Source organism: Uloborus diversus, chromosome 1 (assembly GCF_026930045.1).
Source record: "Uloborus diversus isolate 005 chromosome 1, Udiv.v.3.1, whole genome shotgun sequence".
Lineage (NCBI taxonomy): Eukaryota > Metazoa > Arthropoda > Arachnida > Araneae > Uloboridae > Uloborus > Uloborus diversus.
This window is the reverse complement of record NC_072731.1, coordinates 188,699,391-188,723,675: the sequence shown is the minus strand read 5'-3', so window position 1 is coordinate 188,723,675 and position 24,285 is coordinate 188,699,391. Positions and strand designations below refer to the sequence as shown.

General features: G+C 33.7%; 1 protein-coding gene across 1 annotated transcript in view; it reads left to right on the top strand.

Annotated features, from left to right (window-relative positions):
• Nucleotides 1–24,285, top strand: part of LOC129234100 (phosphatidylinositol N-acetylglucosaminyltransferase subunit A-like) — a 47,656-nt gene that overhangs the window by 4,069 nt on the left and 19,302 nt on the right. Inside the window, exons 2-5 of the mRNA XM_054867992.1 lie at nt 1,867–2,023; nt 7,195–7,317; nt 14,027–14,202; nt 22,902–23,016. Of these exons, the coding sequence (XP_054723967.1) occupies nt 1,867–2,023; nt 7,195–7,317; nt 14,027–14,202; nt 22,902–23,016 (571 nt within the window). The remainder of the gene's footprint in view (nt 1–1,866; nt 2,024–7,194; nt 7,318–14,026; nt 14,203–22,901; nt 23,017–24,285) is intronic.

Sequence of the window (24,285 nt, the reverse complement as noted above, 5' to 3'; positions counted from 1 at the left end):
ATATGACTGCAATGTATTATCTTTAGTAACTGATAATGAACACAAGCTGGAGTTAATGAGGAAAATTATTGAAGAAGAAATGCCATCTGTTACAACTTATGGGTGTTCAGCTCATTACTTAAATCTTCTTGAACTGGATATCACACCAGATTCTCTTATTAAACATGTGGTTTCAGTCCAGAAATATTTCGGAAACCATCACAGGCAAGGAGCTTGGCTAAAGGAGTACCCAAAAGCTGTGAAACCACATACACCTTGTAATACACGGTGGAATAGCCAGGTGGACTGCTTAGAGTCTTTTATGAAGAATCGCCCATATTATTTATAAATACTAGAAAAATATGAAGATGATATTCATGACAAAGGTATTGTTCAGATTATAAATAATCAGATGATTCACAAAGAAGTTAAACACTTGCTGCTGCAGATAAAACCTGTTACTATTGCTCTGGATTCAGTTCAAAAAGAGAACTGCAAAATTGCAGATGCTTGCGATGTTTGGATTCATTTAACAAAAGACGCTCTTATGTGTGCTTTTGAGAAGGAAGTGATGAACAGATTTAATCAAGCAGTTACTGATAACCATTTACTCGCCTATATGCTCCATCCAGAGTCATTGGGAGTAAATTTTTCATGTAATCAAGAAGAAAGTGCCCGAACTTTACTCACAAATATTAACCCTGATTATGTACCTTATACCATAGTTTTACAAAACAAATTGGCCCCTTTTCCCGAAACCTATTTTTCCAATCAAGTTATAACAACTGTGCCAGCTACCGCATGGTGGTTCAATTTGAAAAAATGTGCTATAGATGAAAGTTTTGTGAATCTTGCTTGTTCTTTGATGATAATACCAGCTAGTTCTGCTGGGATTGAAAGAATCTTCTCAAATTTCTCCTATGTGCACAACAAATTGAGAAATTGTTTAGGTTTAGAAACAGCGTCAAAACTTGTATTTTGTTACAGGCTGCTGCAGTGTGAAAACAATGTAAAATTTGATTTTGAATGGTGATAGTGTAGTAAATAAATTGTATTTGGGTTAATATTTAATTATTTTTCTTATGCATTTTCTATTGTATGTCAGGAATTGTATTTATGTCATTTTTTGAGTTTCTTCCAGTTTCTGCCATAAATGTGGCAGAAAGGGGTTTTTGCCATGCCGGTTTTAACCGGTTTCTACCAGTGGTTTTTACCGCCTCGGCAGAAATCTGCCAACCCTGGACCTAGGGCCTATCGAGATCTTAATCGGCCCAGACAGACTTCATGCACTCCCAAATTTTTCTCCCATTGACTTCATGCAGCTCAGAACAGATCCCTAGGATGATCTATTCTGATGTGAATAGATGTGAGCCACTTAGGGATCCATTGATATTTAAAAAAATGCATACAAACTCGGTACTGCCAGACTTTGAAATTTGAGGTGCTCAAATACAAAGGATGGGAAGTGTTGTAAAAAAGAAAAGAACTGCTTAAAACTTAACCTTAAACTTTAACTTACCATGTGCTTTAAGCATTTTCTCAATGTGAAATATGTAATTGAACATATTGTAATATTAGACAGTTCTACATTATTGAATGAACACATACAGAAAAAAAGCTCACTTCAAGACGTAATAAAATGTTTTAGGTCTGAAAATGTATGGAAGTGTGTGTAGAGCTACCTTTACAGCTTGCATTAAATTATCCCTGGCATCCCTCCCTTTTGGTCTTATTGTGTTGAAATAGTTAATATTTAATAATACTATTGTGCATCTACTGGAATAGCTTACTCTTTGTAAAAATACTTGGTAAATATTTGTGTTTAAAATTCAAATAGAACAACTATGTTGCTTAACTAACACATTTTATTGATTTTCATATTTTTAGTATGGTGTCAGACTTTTTTTATCCAAATACTGGAGGAGTAGAAAGTCATATCTATCAGCTGTCTCAATGTTTGCTCAAGAAAGGACATAAAGTCATAGTAATAACTCATGCTTATGGTGATCGCAAGGGAGTAAGATATTTAACTAAAGGATTGAAGGTAAGTTTGAATTGATTTAAATTTTTCTTTATATTTATTGAGAGAAGATGATTTAAAGATTTATATATTTAAAAATTTTATTAGAGGAAACTTTATTTCTCGCTCTTGATTAACCTTTTTTTTTTTTTTTCAAATTGATTATCGTTTTCATATCTAGGAGCTTGCTGAAGGTCTCTTAATGTGAGCTTATTGATTGAGGGATATTTTAGTTTAATCCATTATGAGATGTTATTTATTTAGCAAAGTCTAAAAACATAAATATTGTCTTTGATTTAAATTTTATTAGTGTTCTAAATATGTATTATAAAAAGGATAAATGAAATAATGACTAAAGATATAAAATTCATATTGACATTTTAATTACTTAATGTTCAGATGTTTAATGTCTTTGTCTCTCTGGAAGTGTTCATACAGTAAAACCTAGTTAACCCAAAATTGACTTAAGAGATAACTTAAAGTACTTATTTTGTCCTGCGAGTTAACAATCATAAAATAATTTATTGAAGATGAAATCCGGTTAACATGAAATATCTTTGTTCCTCTGAATTTTTCATGATCACGATTCGACTGAATACATTTGCATGCCCTTTAGCTGTTGACACAGCACGGTGCTGCTACAATTTTTTACAGGTTCTTCAGAAAGTCTGCAGACTAGTTTCTTGTTGGGACAAAAAAAAAAAAAAAACTTATTTTTTTTCTTAAAGAAAAAGCAATCTTATATTGTAGCAAAGCAAGATTTGTACCCTATTTTATAAGATAGAATCCACAAATAGCATATACTTGTAGTTTTTAAATTGAATACCTTATTTTTATGCATTTCTCAGTGTTGGTTTAGATTTTTCAATTTATCTAATATCTGTTTACCTTGCAGACTATTTTTGGATTTTTAATCTATGTTGCTGACTTCTAAAAGAAAAGCTTAAGTTTTTTCAAAATCTCTAAAGCTAGCACATCATCTTTTAATGATATTAATTGTGCTGGACTTCTTTATCATAGATATTTTACATCTTTATGTCTGAGAACATTCTGCATTTTCTACAGCTAGAAGCCCAGGGGTAAGAGTTGTCCTAAAATTCCAAAAATCAGGGCCGGATTTGGAAGTGTGAAGGTCCCAGGGCAACAAAGGAATGAAGGCCCCTAATCAGGGTTCGAAAATATCTGATACTTTGATATATGTCTGAATATTTTGATATACAAATACAAATGTGACGACCAGCAACAAGCTCTGGGCCCAGCGAGGCTGGTCCTAGTCAATTAATTAGTCCCAAATGAAGATCAATGGCCCTCTTAAAGCTATCCACTCTCTTGCTCATTACCGCCTCTTCCGGTAAGCTATTCCAAGTGCCCACGACCCTGCTAAAGTAGTAGTTTTTCCTGATTTCCAAGTTAGCCTGAGATTTAAATAGCTTAAAACAATGACCCCTTGTCCTGCTTTCCCCGCAAAAATTTAATCCATTTACATCTTTCATTTTGATAAATTTAAATAACTGAATCATGTCCCCTCTGACTCTCCTTTGCTCCAGGCTATACATGCTAAGCCTATTAAGTCTGGTATCATAATCTAAATCTGAGAGTCCCCTTACTAATTTAGTTACCCTTCTTTAAACCCTTTCCAATACAAAAATATCTTTCTTCAGATAAGGCGACCAAAACTGAACAGCATACTCCAAATGAGGTCTTACTAAACTCCTATATAAAGGCAGAAGAACTTTCTTAGATTTGTTTGAAATAGATCTCTTGATGAACCCAAGCATTTTGTTGGCTTTGTTACTAGCAATACTGCACTGTTAACTAAACTTGAAGTCCTGATTTATAAAGACACCCAGATCCATAACATTTTCTGCCTGATTTATGACTGAACCCTGTAAATGATATCTCATACGCTTATTTCCATGACCTAAGTGTAGCACTTGACATTTCCCTACATTAACTGCCATACCCCATTTATCTGCCCACTTAGTAATATGATCTAAATCCTCTTGCAGCTGTTTTACTTGTTCTTCATTTTCGACAATCCCCATAACTTTTACATCGTCAGCAAAACAATTCATGCTTCCAGAAATATTTTCATTGATGTCATTCATAAATATAATAAACAAAAGAGGCCCTAAAACTGATCCCTGAGGAACCCCACTTAAAACATCTCTCCAATTAGAATGATTTCCTCTCACAACTACTCTTTGCTTCCTACCAGTAAGCCAATTTCTAACCCAAAGTAAAGTTTTTCCTCCTATTCCAATGTCAGCTAACTTGCTGAGAAGAGCAACATGAGGTACCTTGTCAAAAGCTTTTTGAAAGTCAATATAAACAACATCCACACATTTTTTGTTATCTAAAGCTGAGGTAACCTTGTCGTAGAAATGCAATAAATTAGTAGTACAGGATTTACCTTTCCTGAAACCATACTGCAAACTAGTCAACAGACTATTAGTCTCTAAGAACATCATGATCTTAATTTTGATCAAAGTTTCGAAAGTCTTACAAATCACCGAAGTCAAACTTACAGGTCTATAATTCCCAGCAAGAACTTTAGACCCCTTCTTGAAGAGTGGCGTTATGTTAGCCAGCTTCCAGTCCTCTGGCACCGTCCCCGAGTCATAAGAAGCATTGAAAATATTCAAAATAACATCCACTAATTCCTCTGCACATTCAACTAAAATTTTTGGATAAATATTATTTGGTCCCGGAGCTTTAGTTGCTTTAATCTTTTTCAAATGAAATATGAAGTATTTAAAACAATTTCAGTTGCTTATCGAAATTTTTGCAACTTTCTTGTACACAGGGTGTATCAGTACAGCGTTTACAGACTTTCAGGGCAGATAGAGTACACCTTGATTATGGGAAATCACGCAGCAATGTATGGTCGGAAACATTTTCCTGACGCGATAGTGACGAAACAAAGCACAAAAAAGACAGGACACGAATTAAGAGAAAACATGTTATCTTTACTAATAATAAAGCTCAAAGTCTCTCTGTCTGGTGGTCTGTAGGATGTCTGGATTATTTCTCGCATATAAAATTTTAAAATTTAGTCACTAACTTTTTGCTTTAAAAATGTAAATCATAATTTGTGTTATTAAAATGCCACGGAAAGCAAAAAACTTCCTTGTAGATGAAAAAAGAGAGACAGGAATGAATGCAATGATGAAGCTGTGAAGAAAAGGATGAATTTAAAGTATCATGTTCTGTTTGTACATCATCTTTCCAATATTGATAATCAAGGGTTTTCATAGATACTGTCTCATGATGATGTGGCGAGACATAAAAAGTTGACAAGTAAGCTTGAAATCAAGCTGTATTTTTAATTCCTTGTTCTTCAGCTTCTACCGAAAACAAATTTATTATGATGAAGCAATCCAAAGCTTTTGCTCCGAATTCACTCCAATGTAAAATTTTGAAAGGGGAGGTTTTATTTGTTTCAGTTGCTGTTATAAAATTATTCATTTGCATCTTTAAATGATTTATGTGTAAGGGATACAGGGATATTTTTGATGATTCTGAGCTAGCAAAAAGTATCCAATTATCTGATAAAAGTTAAGTACATAATAAGCTTTGGACTTGCTCCTTACTTTAAATCTCTCCTTATTAAGGATATTTTTTCATCATTCTTTGTAATTTACTTTTATGAAACAACAACAAGCCAAGTAAAGAAGCAATTAGACATACTGTTATAAATTCTGTAAATTGTACATTTTTATGATTAATTTGTTGGAATCTGGCTAGATTGGGCGTTTATACCATTATCTTTCATCTAAAACTATTGTAGCAACGTAACCTGTAAATATTTTCTTGTAATGTACATACAACCCCCTAGCATTCGACTGAAGTATATTGTCCCTCTTTTTCATTGATAAGATTTGTGAATGAATAAAAAGAAAATAGAAGGAAACTTCGGGAATCTTGTGGAATATTTGAGAGGTCTATTTTGATGTCTATAAATAGCCCGCAAGATAAAAAGTCAGTCTCGAGTTAGTTTTGGCTTGTGAAACATGTCAGCGGTACGCTGGAGAGCTTGTATTGGCTCTGTTTTGTGAAGTCTTTTGAGCTGTATTTTTGCATATTTGGATGTAAATATGTGTGCAACCGTTGAGTTTATGGTGTTAATTGATGTTTGCCTAATTGCTGATGATTGATTTAGCAGTTGTAACAACGCTTCCTGTACATACTGTAAATAAATCTGTGTTTTCAAGAACTGTGTCGTCATTTCAAGATAGTTTGAAGCTGCACCGGAACTCGCAACAATACATTTATCCTACTGGTATGTGGTATGTACTTCTACTTCATAATGTCATAGTGTTGAAGAATAAAAGATTGAATGAACTTTATTGTTGTTTTCAAGCTTGAATTGGAAACGTTTTGTAATCCAGTATGGAAATCAAACTTATAAATTAGATTTAAGTTAAAAAAAAACTTGATTTTGGTTGTCTTAAAAATGTCCTAAAATTTTTGAAATCACCACTCCAACCCCTGGAAGTCTGAAAGCAAAGCCAAATTAACTAATTCAATTAAAAGATACCATAAGTGATTTTTCAATACTGTTCTTGTTGCTGTTTCAATTTCTGAACAGACTATTTGCCCATTTGGTCCTGTGAATTTTGGGTTGACAAAGTTTGACTGTATCGGGTGTATGGATCATCCCTGTTCCCCCCCCCTCTATTTTAGGCTAGTAGTGCCATGGTTGTAGTCGTAGTTAACTACAAAAATACGTATTTTTCTCCAACCCCTGTTTGAAACCACAATGTACTTAAAACCCCCATGCACTTCCCAAAAGATTTAAACATGTTGACACATTGAGTTGAATGTTAATGGGCCACAAAAGTGCGAGAAATGTAACATAAAATATCTAGATTTGATTTATCCATAAAAGTCTATGAGGTAAAAATTTTTACTATAGTTAAACTGTTAAGAATTATATATTTTCCAGTTGAAAAATTATCACATTAATGTTTTCAACCATAAATTATTTTTTGTGCTAACTACCTGTGTTATTACTTTTCCTTGAAAATATTTCATGTTATTTTAAAATTAAGGTCTTAAATGATTATGAATCTCTATTACTAGATAATTATTCTTTAGTTCCAACAGGAAAGATATACTAAAAATTACTTAAATTGTAAGTCAAGATTTATTTCTGTATAGTTAAAAGCATTTCATGTATTTGTATGTTTCAGATTTATTACATACCAGTCTGGGTTGTATATAATCAGTGTACCTTTCCAACTCTTTTTACAACATTTCCCCTAATTAGGTACATTCTTTTGAGAGAGAAGATTTCAATTGTTCATGGACATTCTGTAAGTATATTATACATCTGCTAATTATTGGCATTATTTTAATTGATGCATATACATTTCAAAATTCTTTTATTTCATTTTTAAAATGTTTCAACATCAGATTTCTTGTATTTTTTGGGGATTGCAAAATTGATGCTCCTGTTTCTCCTAAAAGAAAATTTTGCGATATCCTGTTTACCATCAGTATGTGTGTACATGTGTGGGATGCTCTAATCCATGGGCGGATTTATGGGGGGAGGCAGAGGGGGGCAATGCCCCCCAGTTTTGGGAGGACTTTATGTAGTAACACATCTTTCAAAAATTTAAAAAAAAAATCATTATTTTTTCGTTTTTGAATAGTTTAGAAGAGCATGGGTGGATTTATAGGGGGGCGCAAAGGGGGCAATGCCCTCCAGTTTTGGGAGGAGTTTATATAGTAACAACATATCTTCCAAAATATTATAACAAAACAAATCATGATTTTTTCTTTTTTGAATAGTTCAATTAAAATGAAGAGAATAGCGAATGTCCTTTTCCGAAGGGAGACAAGAAAAAGAAAAACACCGAACGTTAAATACTGTCACTGGGGTACTGAAAATTGGTCTAAATTCACTATTTCGGACTGAAAACCATTTGGGCAAGTATGAATGAAAATATAGGCTAAACGAGCTATGCATTCAGCTGCAACACTTATAATAATTGACGTTTGGGACCCTCCCTCCCCCCTCCCCAATTTGCGCTAACAGAACGATCTACTTGTTACGATTTGTCTTCTCTCTTTTCAGAATGTTAATTTTCAATTTGCGTGATTTCAAAAACTAGATGTTTTGGGTTGTTACAGACGAAAGATTTTGAAGAATCTTCTGGATTCACACATTCAAATGAAATTGGCTGATTTGAAGTGTATGCTATTGCAAAAGAAGTACATAGCTAAAAGGTTTTTGTACAGCAAAATACTATCAAATGTAACAGTTAACACCGTAGCACAACGCTTGTAAGATCGCATTATTACCCGATGAAATGTTTTTATAACTGTGTTTTCTTTATTTTTTTAAAGGAAAAAAATTGTATATGAAACTAATAGTTAGAACTATACTTCATGCGCTTGGAAAATTTTCGGCTTGTCTTTTTTTTTTTTTTTGAGAAAGAAAAGTAAATACTATCGCAAACTGAATAAACTTCAGTTATCTGAACATTCTGATTAATTGAATCTTTTTACTTAGAGGAAAAGTACCATTTTCCTTACTTTCTAAATACTGTTTAAAAATTAAGGTAAGTCATAATCATCTAAGTCTAAATTAGACAGTTATTGTCATTATTGAAATCTGAGTAATTCAGTCATCAAAAGTTTTGGAAAAATTTGCTGAAATTTGATAAAAACCTTACACAGATTGGTAACATCGTAAAAATCCTTTAACTGTAAAAACTGACGAATTTTCGTCACAATTACAAAAAATCAAACAGAAATCTGCAGGTAAGAGTGAATTACATGCAGGGCTGGATTTGCCTATAAGATAAACAAGCTATAACTTAGGACCCCTGCTTTGAAGTGGGCCCCTAACTCCCAAAAAATTGTCATTCGTTCCTTAAAAAAATGGAAAGTGGTTGGAAAACTAATTTCATTTTCAAGTACTTGAAAACTTTGAATATTTGGAAACGTGTGGCTACAAACCTTAAATTTTAAAATTTGTAACAAATTGTAAGAGGAGGAATGCCAAAATGTGTCAAATTCAGCTCCTTGCTACACCCTGCATCAAAAATGTAAAAATCATGGTCCTCGCGTTTGTAACATATTACTTGAAATAAATTTTTGTGACTCACATGCTTCATATCTTGCTATTTATTTAATCCCGAATGCAGAATTTTGGAAATTCTTTTGTTTGATTGCTTTTATCTTACTTTTACTGCGTATTGTTCATCTGTTTAACCCGGGAAAAAAATGATACATTACCCCTATTCCTTTTCGTTTTCTGTACTACTTATAATTAAAAAAAAAGTTGTGATGAGAAATTAAAAAAATTTAATTTTTTCTTTTAAATTTAAAATAGCCTTATACAAAGAACAATACTGTACAACTGTATAATCTACTACTCAATTTCAGAGACTGGAAAGTGCAAATTATTGATAGGTTATAAAATCCCTGAAAAGAATTGGCACAGTATAGCCTACCAGGGCTCTTGAGCCAGAAATCCAATCTAACCAACCAAACCTTGAAAATAATTAGACAAGTCTTTGAAACTCCTAAGCAAAGTGTGCTTCAATTTTATTTCTTATCAAGTGTATAAATTAAGAATTGTTCAAATGGGTAGTATGTTACTCTCTTGATACCTATTCTCTAAATCTCATTTCTTTTAAAGTATTAACTTGCATCACAAAGCACTTTTAAAGCATAAAACTTAAAAACAAAGTATTGCCCTATTATTTCCAATTAACCCTTATAAGACATCAAAATGCAGAATTTTATATCCATTTTATATAATTTCCTCCGGGGGAGCAACCCCCAGGCCCCCTAAAATTAGAGATATTCTATATCCCACTTGAAAGGGAGCCCTGCGTCACTCTCTTAATACCAGCTCTTTTAAGGTCAATTCAAAAAGGACAGCATGATTACACACAGTAATGAAAATGACACATAAAAAAGTAAAGAATGGCCTTATGCTTCACAGAAAACAGACCGAAACGTGGGAGGGGGGGGGGGGGGCAATTAAAAATTTTGCTCCAAAAAAAGTGCTGCCCCCCCAGGAACTCAGTCCTAAATCCGCCTATGCTCTAATCTTGAATTTTTGTAGTCTTTTTATTCAATATTTGTGCAGTTGAAAGAAGTTTCAATACTTTAATCTTTTTTTGATTGTGTAGCAGCTTATTTTTAACTTTAAGAATCAATAAGGAAAGGCATTATAAGTTTGAACTTGAATTATACCCTTTTTTTAATAGATTCCAATGTATAATATAAGTCTTTATTCATGTGGTTAGTAGCAGTGTCATTGTTAGCTGACAAGGAAAGAAAGCTCAATTATTTAAAATTTTTATGTTGCCAGTTTCTCTTTGTTAAGAGATAAAATAACTAGGAATTAATTTCAGCAAAAAAGAAAGGCTTCATAAAAGAATTTTAAATTTTCTTTCTTAATTCTGCTTTTGTGATTAGCAAATTTCACTAGTTGTGATTATCTTTCCTTTTCAGTGTTTCCCATGTCATCTAGGAAATTTTTTTATATGTGTTCTGACCCCTATATGAGGTGGATAATCAATGTTGGGGATTTTTTAAATTTCTATATTAATATTAATTTTTGTTAATTGCTGTTTCTAACCTGTTCATTCGAACAGTCAAATAATTTCGTCTTTCATTTGATTATTTTAATACAAGTTGAAAATAAAGCTTGCTGTGACTGCATGGAAAATGCTAAACTTGCATAAATAAAATTCTGAACTTGCATACATATTAGAGTCGGATCCCGACTTAGGGGGCAAAGGATGCATAAGTCGGTTTTTGACTTACAACAAAATATTACAATATGAGTATCAATTTTTTAAAACTTCCTGTATTACCGAATGCTTTAAACTTTGGCAGTATTTTTTTCCTGACTGAAATAGACTAAATACACAGTCGGATCCCAGGAGGTCTGCGTTCCAAGACCCCCTCGTGCAAGTCGAAATTTTGCTTTGTAGAACAACGTATGTTAAAAAATTTTTTATTAGCACATAGTCCAGTCATCTGGTAGTTTTACCTGGAAAGTTTTCCGGGAGTTTTGAAAATTGGTAATTTGATAGATTTCGATGTGCTCTTTTCGAATTTCCACTTTGCCACCTCGTATCTTTGCCGCTCACGCCGCCATATTGAAAAAATGGCGTCTAAAAGCGGTATTTTGATGATATCTCCATTCTGACTTATTTTACGATAAAAACATATTTTACAAAATTAAACTAGAGAAAATTTCCTACAATTTATGTCACAACAATTTTTTCGTAAAATAAATAGTTTCGGCGTACGAGCGACGCAAAGTATTATTCAACACGCGTTATCGCAGAATAAGTCGTTCCACACTACTTTGAGGTTTAGTTATCATAACACATCGAGGAAACGCAGAGTTTAATTAATAAGCATATAGTACAAACACAAATTCAATCGATTTACAAGATAATTTACTAACTGCATAAAAACTCACAATCCACAAATTAAAATTCTTTTTGTGGTAGAAATGAGCGAGAGGAAAAAGGCAATACGGAAACCAAATTCCATTTCAGTTATTTCTTCCTATCTGCACTAAAACACCGAAATAAACTCTTTCAACCAGGCGCCACGTGGATTCCCCCCTCTATCCCTTTCTGAAATTTCTACCGGTAGAACTCAATAAAATATTTTAGTCTGCGTCATCAGTATACTTGTTATGAAAAAATTATTGAAAAAAATGGCATCTAAAAGTGATATTTTGACGATATCTCCTTTCTGACTTATTTTACAACAAAAAAATCATATACAAAATTAATTTAGGCATTATATATATATTAATTTACATACAAAATGAAACAAGAAAAATTTCCTACAATTTATACCATAAAGTTTTTTTTTTTTTTTTTTTAAATATTGTGGTCAAACAAGCCACAAAAGATGCAGACACTTTAATAATCAATACTGTGATAAGTGTTTCTTCTGCATTCGATTCCCTAATTGTTGTAGGCGAAGATGTAGATCTTCTTATTCTTTTGACAGCTCTATCTAAACCATCAGACATATATATGCTCAAACCAGGAAAAGGAAAAATTTCGCAACACATATATACAACTGACAGTATCTCAGATAAGACAGCCGCAGATCATATTTTATTCTTGCATGCCTTTAGTGACTGTGATACAAGATGTGCCCTTTTCAACCAAGGAAAAACAAAATTTATTAACGTACGAAAAAATCCAAATTTAAGTGAGTCTATTAAAGCGTTTAAAAATCCAAATGCTGATCCAGAGATCATTGCTAAAGCTAAAGAAGACTTACTTCTTGACTTATACGGTTTCAGTGAAGTGAAAAGTAAAAAAAGCAAGAAAAACATGACTTTAAACCCCTACAGATATGAGTGCTTTGTAAAATCCGCATATAAAAGTAAATTTAATATTTCCTCGCTACCTCCAACAGAAGCAGCAGCAAGACAACATTCTTTTCGATCTTATCACCAGATTCAACAGTGGTGTAGGAATGAAAAAAAAAAAAAAACAGAGCAGTGGGGGTGGAATAGAAATAAGAATGGGTTAATTCCTGTTATGATGCTTGACCCTCCAGCTCTGCAAACCTTACTAAGACTTATTTCTTGCAAATGCAAAAAATGTGGAAAAATGCCTGTGGATGGAGAAAAGCCGGGTTAAAATGCTCCGTTATGTGTACTAATCGTACAGGTGGTAATTGTGAGAATTCGCAAAGTTTATCACATGATAGCGATGAAGAGGAAGAAACGGAGACGGTTTTCGAGCAAACGAATGATGGAATAGAAAACGAAGAAGCTCATGATGAATTTGATGATCCCATCGCAGATGATGTCGAAGAAATTGCATGACGTCTCAATCGATACTGAAGAGACGGTGAACCAGTAACTCTTGGTCCATCAAAAATATCTATGCAAAAATGCTGTTAAATAACACTTTTCGGCGCTCATACGCATTAAATTATTTATTTTGCAAAAAAAAAAAAACTTTATGGTATAAATTGTAGGAAATTTTTCTTGTTTAATTTTGTATGTAAATTAATATATATAATGCGTAAATTAATTTTGTATAATAATTTTTTTGTCGTAAACTAAGTCAGAAAGGAGATATCGTCAAAAATACCACTTTTAGACGCCATTTTTTTCAATAATTTTTTCGTAACAAGTATACTGATGACGCAGACTAAAATATTTTATTGAGTTCTACCAGTAGAAATTTCAGAAAGGGAGAGAGGGGGGGGATCCACGTGGCGCCTGGTTGGAAGAGTCGATTTCGGTGTTTTAGTGCAGATAGGAAGAAATAATTGAAATGGAATTTGGTTTCGGTATTGCCTTTTTCCTCTCGCTCATTTCTACCACAAAAAGAATTTTAATTTGTGGATTGTGAGTTTTTTATGCAGTTAGTAAATTATCTTGTTAATCGATTGAATTTGTGTTTGTACTATATGCTTAGTTAAACTCTGCGTTTCCTCGATGTGTTATGATAACTAAACCTCAAAGTAGTGTGGAACGACTTATTCTGCGATAACCGTGTTAAATAATACTTTGAGGCGCTCGTACGCCAAAGCTATTTATTTTACGAAAAAATTGTTGTGACATAAATTGTAGGAAATTTTCTCTAGTTTAATTTTGTAACATATGTTTTTATCGTAAAATAAGTCAGAACGGAGATATCATCAAAATACCGCTTTTAGACGCCATTTTTTCAATATGGCGGCGCGAGGGGCAAAGATACGAGGTGGCAAAGTGGAAATTCGAAAAGAGCACATCAAAATCTATAAAATTACCAATTTTCAAAACTCCCGGAAAAACTTTCCAGGTAATCCCTTTTTTTTTCGACCAAATGACTGGACTAACACCCAATTATTTCAGACATGTGTTAATACCCCTCATATTGTTTCAAACCATTCAAAAATGGTGTATATCCGAACATCCCATTTATGCCCGGTTGTTATAAAAACTGGCTCTTAATATTTGAAAAATCTGTAACATTGAAAATGATTATGTGTTGTAGTTAGTAATTACTTTGCTTTTTCCTTTAGGCATTTTCTGCTCTAGCACATGAAGCTATGTTTCATGCAAAAACCATGGGTTTGAAAACAGTTTTCACTGATCATTCATTGTTTGGATTTGCAGATGCCAGTGCTATAATTACCAACAAACTTCTTCAGATGACGCTTTCAATTTGTAACCATGTAATCTGTGTGTCTCATACAGGGTATTTAGCAAATTAATTATTGCGTAGAAATAGTTGTATAAAATGGTTCATTAATCATTTCATTATTTTGTTAAACATTATTTTTTAACATCTCCTCTCCCCCCCCCCCTTCCCACAATTGCCTGGTTTAACTGATATTAGCCAATTTGGCTAATTTAAATCACTTGGCTAGAAAACATTCAAAAGCATTAGTCAAACTATTGTTTAACTTTTTGCCCTTCAGATAGCTTTACATTATTTTTAAATTGCATATCTGCATTTTACTTTGAAAAAAAAAGACTGATGTCCTGAAACTAAAAATACAAATACAAATACAAAAGTGACGACCAGCAACTGGCTCTGGGCCCAGCTAGACTGGTCCTAGTCAATTTACAATCCCCAGTGAAGATCAATGGCCCTCTTAAAACTGTCTACTCCTTTGCTCATTACCACCTCTTCCGGTAAGCTGTTCCAAGGTTCCACTACCCTGTTAAAATAATAATTTTTCCTAATATCCATGTTAGCCTGAGACTTAAATAGCTTAAAACAATGACCCCTTGTCCTGTTTTCAGTGCTAAACTTTAGCCCCGTAACATCTTTCGTTTTAATAAATTTAAACAGCTGAATCATGTCCCCTCGGTCTCTTCTTTGCTCAAGACTGTACATTTTTAGCCTTCTAAGCCTGGAATCATAATCTAAGTGGGAAAGTCCACTTATTAGCCTTGTAGCCCGCCTTTGAACCCTTTCCAATACATTAATGTCTTGGAATCAAAATGAAGTCTCAAATTTTCAGTTGCCAATTTACCAAACAGTTTTATATCTGAAATTGAAAGTTTTACCATTAATAATGCATTGCATTTTGTTATTTATTTTTCACTTTCAAATTTTTATTCGTTAATGCTCTTGTCTATTTTTATTTAGCTTGATAATATCAGAAAGTAGAATAGCTGATATGATCTTAATTATTCCCGGGCCCAGAGGCGTAGCTAGACCCGACTTTCGGGGGGGGGGGGGGTCTTTTATATATATATATATATATATATATATATATATATATATATATATATATATATATATATATATATATATATATATATATATATATATATATATATATATACAGGGCCGGATTAACATCTTTTTACGCCCTAGGCCAAACTTAGAGATTACGCTTCACCTCACATATTTGCATTCTATGGAAATCGTATCCCCCCCCCCTCCTCCCCAGCCATTACCATAGGTGCAGTAGTTTGACAAAATGAGAGATGGGTTTTCTTTCGTTGTTTTCCTTTGATGATGTTCAAAAAAGGGGGGGTTGGGGGTGCTCAACTGGGAATTTTTTGAAATTGAAGCATTAGAAATGCAATTTTAGGCCATCTAAGGCTATTTAATGGGAAGTAGTGGCATTTGGAACTCGCCCAAGACAGTTTTCGTAACTGAAGCCCTGCATACGTAATTGTATGTTATTTTTGATGATGTTAAAGAAACGGCTGAGTTTGGGAACTCCTCCCCCCCCCCCCCCTCCTTCCTCCCTCTATAGAAATTAGTTTTTAAAACAAAGTTTTTGATGATCTTTTACTAATAATGCTGGGGAGCAGTGGGAGTTGGGAGAGCCTTCCTGAATTTTTGTTCAAATTGAGGTCCTACAACGCAATTTTTAACAATCTCTCTTTCTTTTTTTTTTTTTTTTGATGTAGGACGTTTGGTGACTCTAGCAAAAAAACTTTTCGAAACTGAGAACCAAAAAAATTTTGAACATCTTTTATGACGTCCGAACACACACAGATGGGGTTACTGTTCTTCCCCAGAAAGGTTTCGAAATTGAAAACTTAAATACGCAATTGGAAACCACCTCTGATGACATATGAGAAGGAATAGGGTTTGGTAACTCCTCTTCCGTAATTGTTTCGAAATTGAAGTGGTAAATACAAAATTCTTGACGTTTTTAATAATGTTGTAGAATTGCTGCACTCAGGGGCGCTCTCAGAAAAGAATTTTAAAATTGAGGTCCTAAAAACAAAATCTTAGACGATTTTCAGTAAGGTAGGATAAGGGCTGAAATCAGGGTCACTCTCCAGGAAAGTTTTCGAATTTAAGGTCCTAAAAACAAAATTTTAGACTATCTGATATGATGTGAAGGTGGGAGTTTTAGAGATCTTTCCCCCAAAAAAAATTCAAAATGTGAAAACTCTAAATATGCATTTGTAGGACCTATAATGCTGGGTGATTGGATAGGGTTTAGGGAATCTCCTTGCGGAAAATGTTAGAAATTTCAAACCATCTTCAAAATGTTGGGAACAGAACGGGGGGCCGGGAGGGGGGGTTCGAGGGATCTACTGCACAAATGTTTAGAGTTGAGGTTCTATAAACGAAATTGTTTGCTTTCCTTCGATGGTGTTAGGGAGAGAATTAGTGTTTAGAATCCTCCCTCCCAGAAATTTTGAATATTTAAGTCTTAAATGCGCAGTTGTCTTTGATGACGTTGTGGGAAGGGATGTGGTTTGTCGAGTCTCATTCGAAAACTTTTTGAAATTGATGTTTTATTTAAAAAAAAAAAAAAGTTTAGATAATTTTTGAAGATGATAGTGGAAGCGGGCTCGTGGAATCTCCTCTGAAGTTTTTCTATTAAAGTTATAAAATGCAATTTTAGGCTATCTTTGGCTTTGGTGACGTAAAAAGATGGGGATAGACTTAGAAATTTGTTGCAAAACATCCTCACCCATTTTTTCTTTTTCAAAAACATTTAACTGTTTTAGTTTTTACATAATGGAATTTTCAAAATTTTGCCTGTTAAAAAAAAAAAGTTTGATACTTTGGCCAGAGGTGATATCTTACATAATTTTTTCCTTTTTATTTAAATTTAAATATCCGGGATCTTGAATTTCTTGATGCAATTTTGTTTTCCATTCATTTTTTTTTACCTTAGAAAAATTTAGAACTATTGGTTTTTCTTCTATTTAAAACATATTTCGGGGATCCCATGTATTTTTATCCACTTTGTTGTGATCTTCGTGGTTTATACATTCTTGTTTTTTTTTTTTTTTTTTTTTTTTTTTGCTCCGTCGAACCTGTGCGCCCTTTGGGAGCATGGGCGGATTTATGGGGGGGGGCAGAGGGGGGCAATGCCCCCCCAGTTTTGGGAGGACTTTATATAGAAACAACACATCTTCCAAAAAAATTTTAAAAAGTCATTTTTTTTTCTTTTTTGACTAGTTCAGAAGGGAGAATTTTTATATTTGGATTTATTGGAGGGGGGCATAGGGGCAGTGCCCCCCAGTTTTGGGAGGACTTAAAATAGTAAGAACACATCTTCCAAAATCTTAAAGCAAAAAAATCCTTATTTTTTTTTTTTTTTTTGAATAGTTCAATGAAAATGAAGAGAATAGCGAATGTCCTTTTCTGATTGGAGAAAAGAAAAAAAAAAACATTAAATACAAACAGTACAGTTGTCACTGGGGTGCTAAATATATGCCTATGTTCACTATTTTGGACTGAAAACCATTTGGGCAAGTATATAAATGATAACATAGGGTAAACGAGCTATGTATTCAGCTGCAACACTTATAATAATTGACAAGTATTAAATTAGAACCTAAAACAAAGAGAACCTACCTCCCCCATTTGCGCTAACAGAACAATCTACTCGTTATGATTTGTTTTCTTTCTCAGAATGTTTATTTTCAATTTGCGTGACTTCAAAAACATTTTGTATTCTCTTACAGACAAAAGATTTTGAAGAACCTTCTGGAATTCACACGTTCACAGATTGGTAAAATTGTAAAAACCCTTTAACCGTAAAAACTGACGAATTTTTGTAAAAATTACAAAAATCTGCAGGTAAGAGTGAATTACATATAGGGCCGGATTTGCCTATAAGATAAACAAGCTATAGCTTCGGGCTACTGCTTTGAACTGGGTCCGTAACTCGCAGAAATATTGCATTATTTGTTCCTTAAAAAATGAAAAGTGCTTGAAAAAACTAATTTCATTTTCAAGGGCTTGAAAACCTTGAATATTTGGAAATGTGTGGTTACAAACATGAAATTTTAAAATTTCTAACAAATGGTAGGGGGCGGAATGCCAAAACATGTCAAATTCAGATCCTTGCTACATCCTGCATCAAAAGTGTAAAAATCATGGTGCTTACGTTTGTAACATATTATCTGGAATAAATTTTTGTGACTCACATGTTTCCCATCTTGCTATTTATTTAATCCCAAATGCAGTATTTTGGAAATTCTTTTGTATTGATTGCTTTTATCTTGCTTCTACTGCATATTGTTAATTTGTTTAGCCAGGAAAAAATGATACACTACCTCTATTCCTTTTCGTTTTCTGCACTGCTTATAATTAAAAAGAAGGTTGTTGTAATGAGAGAATTCTATAGTTCATTTTTCCTTTTAAACTTAAAGTAGCTGTTTTTTTTTTGTTTTTTTTTTACAAAGTTTGAATAATAATGTACAATTGTATAATCTAGAACTCAATTTCAGAGACTGGAAAGTGCAAATGAGGTGCCTTAAATAATAAATGTTCTAAAATCCTTGTAAAGAATTTGCTCTCTTGTGCCAAAACACCCAATCTAACCAACCAAACCTTGAAAATAATTAGACAAGTCTTTGAAACTCCTAAGCAAAGTGTGCTTCAATTTTATTTCTTATCATCAAGTGTATAAATTATGAATTTTTCTAATAAGTAGTATGCTACTCTCATGTTACATATTTTCTAAATCTGTATAGCATTTCTTTTAAAGTATTAACTCACATCACAAAGCACATTTAAATCATAAAACTTAAAACAAAAAAAAAATCTTTTTCTTTTTTCCCCCGAGATTTTTGTCTATCCAATTAACTCTTTTAAGGCTTCGAAATGCAGAATTTTATATCCATTTTACAAAATTTCCTCTGGGGGACAAACCCCCAGACCCCCTACATTAGGGAATATTCTATGTCCTACTTAAAAGGGAGCCTTGCGTCACTCTCTTGATACCAGTCACCTCTCTTAAGGTCAATTCAAATAGGACAGCATGAAAACAACACAAAAAAAGTAAAGCATGGCCTTATTCATCACAGGAAAACAGACCAAAACATCGGGTGGGGGGGGGGGTAATTTAAAATGTAGCTAAAAAAAAATCCTGCCCCCCCAGGAACTCAGTCCTAAATCCGCCTATGTTTGGGAGTCAACGTTGACGCCCTCTTGGAGGACCCAGTCCGCCCGTGGACAAAGCTATATGTTTAAGAAATTGTTGTTCAAATCAAAGATACTGAAAATTATCTGCTTTGACCAGAAAAGGAACTCGACTCAATCGTTATACCCTTTCCCTCTTCTCCAATTGCTTTGTTTTTTTCCTAACAGGCTGGTTGCAATTTATTTTAGTTAAACTTTGCTTCTTCATATACACTAGCGAGCCATTCTTTTTTTCTTTTTTTTTTCAACAAGCCGTTTATTTATTTATTTTTTTTCACTGTGAAGTGCGCCCTTTTCGGCTTGCGCCCTAGGCCAGGGCCTAGGGTGACCTATTGAGTAATCTGGGCCTGTATATATATATATATATATATATATATGTGTGTGTGTGTGTGTGTGTAAATTTTTTTAGTATTAAAAAAAAATAAGAGGGAGGTGAATCTTACATACTTTGGAATGGGGTGCCCCAATTCCGATACTTGTGTCAAACAAAACAAAAGCAAAGAATTTTTTATTTTTTTAATGTTATGGAAAATTCAACTTTTTTTTCTTTTCCTTCCATTTAATTTAAAGTGAAATTTTCTAGCAACGTCTTGTCAAAACCAGTCTATCGAAATCAGGGGGAAATCAAATATCTGATGACCGTGTTTCATTCATTTCAGTGTGACTGCCTAATTTAGAGGCTAACACACATCTACAAAAGCTGGCATCCCTGAAAGCTAATAGATACTTCAATTTCCGCCTGTAAACTGGATGTTTGACTTTCAATCTCAGACTCTGGTGGTCAGACTATAAAGATATTATATTTATAAAGATATATCTATAAAGATATTTACTTTTAATTTTATTAGCTGCTTTAGAATTTACATAAATATCTATTTGAGAGAGCAACAGCAATTTTCGGGTATTATAAACAGAAGTCTTTTTTATTTTTTACTTTTTAATCCGAACCAAGCTAATAGAAATAATCTAGATTCATCTCGTTTTTAAACATTTTATTCATGTAATGCTATGCAGTTTTTCTTTTGAATTAAAATAAAATTACCTTCAGAAGGGTCTGAAGGGACTAACGCTGCTTTGCAGACTGTTCTTCATTTTCTTCAGACGACGTTAACTTTCTCTTTTTAGAGCAATCCTTTTCGTCATTTTAATTTTTTTCTTTGAGTTGAAAAAAGCTTGTTATCGGTCTTGTTCTTTCATTATGCAACAACTTTCTCTTAGAATGTACTACTTTAAACAGACTGTACGTTTCCAAAAGAATACGCAGTAAATACTGGCTGAAGAATCAATGTGATCACAATGGATACTCTGGTTAGCAAAGGTAGTTTTGACTATGACCGATGACACACACGAGATCAGACCAACAAAAACCTCTATCGTCTCGAATTCCGGTTATGCTATCATTTTCGGATTCAAAGCCCAATGATCTTCAAAGCAGCAAACAAAAACATTTTCTTCAACTCAGAAACAGAGGAATAGTCTTCAAGAGCTGAGGAGGCAGTAAATGCGTTCCACGAATAGGCTTTCCAGGAAGATTAACCAAAGGACAGTCGTTTCGCGCACTTTCTTGAAAGAAGAGTTAAGGGGTGAAATTCACAGGTTTGGCATGTTAAGATGAACATTAAAGTTCATGGTTAAAGGTCATTCAAGTTAAAACACATTTCGCTCTGTTATCTGGATTAGTACTGTTCTTTGGTTGCTCTCTTTCTTAAAATTGTGATTCCTTAGAAAACCGAAATGATAGGAGTGAAAAGAAAGTATAAGTTTTTTTTCAAGTGATGAAAAAAGGAAAATCGTAGACTACTGGCCAAGTTAGATTTGCTGCAATTGCTAACCTCAAGAGGATAAATAATGAATCCAAAAAAAAAAAAAAAACCCGGGATCAAAAAACAATAAAAGACTTTTTCTTGAAAAAGATATGCTTAAAGTTTCTTTTACTGTCAAAATGATTCCTTAAACTCGCAATAAAGCACTCAATAATGTAATAATAGAATAAATACCTAACAAAACTAATAAAGAGGAATTTTAATCAAGAGCCCATATTGTCTTTAGTATCGATTTAAAATTTTCACCATCATATTTCAAATTTCTATAAAAAGTTTCTTAAAGCCTCCGTAATTCAAAACCTCTTTATCTCGATTTTTTTTAATGTGAAATTCCAAATATACAGATTCGACTGTATGCAATATTCTCACTGCGCGGCTCATAAAATTAAACATATTAAACAATTTTCAGAATCTATGACAAAGAAAGGCTGCCTATACCTGGATTTAACAAACAATCTCATTTCTAAAGCGAAGTGTCAAATTTCACTCAATTATCAAAACATTGTTGCAGCAGAGGGAGGCGTCTTTATACTTGAGGGTCACTCATGGAGCAGATTTTCAATGGCATTGGGGGGGGGGGGGGGAGCGAAGTGAATTTTTGACCTTTGTTACACAGAAAAAAGTCGTACTGATTTTTTTTCTTTCTCTTCCCTCTTCTTTTTCTCTTTTTTTTTTTGAGGCTAACGTTTGGGGGGGGGGGTTGTCCCCAAAACCCCCCCTTAGCTATGCCCCTGCCCGGGCCTCCTTACCAGATCCCACAAATGGGAGCCATTTCTGTGATCATTTTGCTGGACTTAAAAATTGATCTGTAAAACAAGTTTTGATGTTACTTATTTAATTCCAGGAACTTTCTTGGTCCTGGCTCCATTGCTTTAAAATACCCTGCCCAATCCATGTGGGGGACATACATGAATTCATTGTTCTACATTGCAGTGTGAAAAACTTTTTAATACAAAGATTTCAAAGTCTGTTAACCTTTGACTCCGTGAAAACCTATAGAAGAGAAATCAGTTGCAAAATAATGAAAAAAAAAAAAAACGCAATGTTTTTGTTTTGCTTTAAAAAAAAGAGTTCCTTTTAAAGGAAACCTGCATTTATTATTATTATTATTATTATTTTGTTTCTAGTTTTGTTCTCGTCTCTTATAATTTCTGACTTCTTAGTCTCTGAATGATACGAGTAGGATTGAGGCTGTATAAATTATTCACGTGGGAAAAAAAAAGGAGAATTTATTCATCAGAATATTTAAAAAGAGCATTAAATCAATTATTTAAACAGTAAATTTTTAAAAATATTAAGCACCCAATATGGAATTAATAATAAACCTTGCATAGAAAGACTGGAAAAGTAGATTTAATAATGTTTAAGTATGGTTGCAAGGGGTTTTGTATATGGCTATTTTCATAAATTTTAATTTCCTGGCAACCCTGCTCCCTCCGCCCAATCAGTCACTGGCTACTCAATTCTTGAGAGAAGAAGAACAGTTGTAGAACTTGATGTCTTAATCAGCCACGCACATGCATGTATACTTGCATACCTATAGTTTTATTTATTTATTGTGGATTATTCACTCCTCTTCCTCATGCTACTTCACCACTTGCTGACATATATATCCATTAACGTAGGAATATAAAAAATGTTTTAAAGTATAAATTGCACGAAACTTCACCCCTTCTACTCAAAAAAAAAAACCTTTTAAATTTTTATTTTCAGAAAAGAAAATACTGCCCTAAGAGCTAATGTAAGACCAAATCTAATTGCTGTTATACCAAATGCAGTTGACACGGCTATTTTTAAGCCTGACTTAAACAAGGAAATTGGGGAAAACAGGTAATTTCTATAATGCTATTAATCATTAACTCATACAACTCTTTGTGATGATAAGTTGTAATTATAAATAAAAATATATAAAAAATTGGCCATACCATTGCACTGTGAAATAACCCAAACACAAAACATTTAAGTTAAATATCTTTCCTGCTGCAAATAAAATTCAGAGTAATCCGGCAGAAACATGCAAAGCTCCCTGGGGAAAAACATATGAATATCACAATTGAAAAGCAGCACTTAGTACAGGGCTGTTCAACTGGCGGCCCGCCAACACATATTGTGCAGCCCGCCAACTTCTTATTCAGCATATTTTTTCCACATTTTATGGTATCAAGAAGCATCCCAGACTGCTATTTTTGGTCAAGCCAGGTTCCCCGAAATTTCCTCTTGATCGCTCTTTTACTCCTTTCATTGTATTGAGAGAAAAAGGTACAGGACATTTACAAGTCAAGGTCAAGCAGTCCTACCCTGCATGCTGGTGTTCAAACAAATTCCTAGAAATAGTATTGCCTCGCGTTGGCGGGGGGAGACAGGGAGGGAAGAGAGAAACATTTCAGATAATCAAAACCTGCCTGAAATTGGTTAAAAATGAAGACCTCCCCCCCCCCCTCACTAACTCTATGGCCTTTGTTGATTTTGAAAAAGAAATTGAGAGCTTGTTCCGACAGTTCATTGTTAGACCTTCTTTGGCTGGCAAGGACAAACATCGATGTTGACATGCCTGTCCTTGTAAAGAAAGGTGACCGGCCTCAGTATCTCCATTAAAATGTAAGCACATTGTTTTATAATCCTTCTGTTTCATTGTTTTACCATTACTAATTCAACTATTAATTGTTATTGTTTAAGAGGCAAGAGGTTATTGTTCAACTCTTTCAAACTGCGGCCCGCCAGGTAATCAGTAAACCAGAATTCTGAGCCGTGCAGGGGCCAGCTCTTTGCAGTTGGACAGCCATGACTTAGCATCTAGCTCTTTTAAATGAAACAGGGCAAACAAACCCAGGACAGTTTAGAAAAAGCATTTTTGAGACAAATGGATTAAATAAGTTACTGGGGCAAGTTAAAACATAGAAAAGGGACTTTGTAATTTTTACCAGGCTCCATACTGCAAGGAGAAGAAAACAAGGGGACACTAAATCAAAAAACAAACTCACCCATTTGGCAGAAAACATCTTTTAATCCGGAGAACTTCATAGTTTTAGAAAGAACACAAAAACACTGTATCTTTTAAAACGCATTTTCTATTAACGAAGGGCAACCCCTTAGTTGG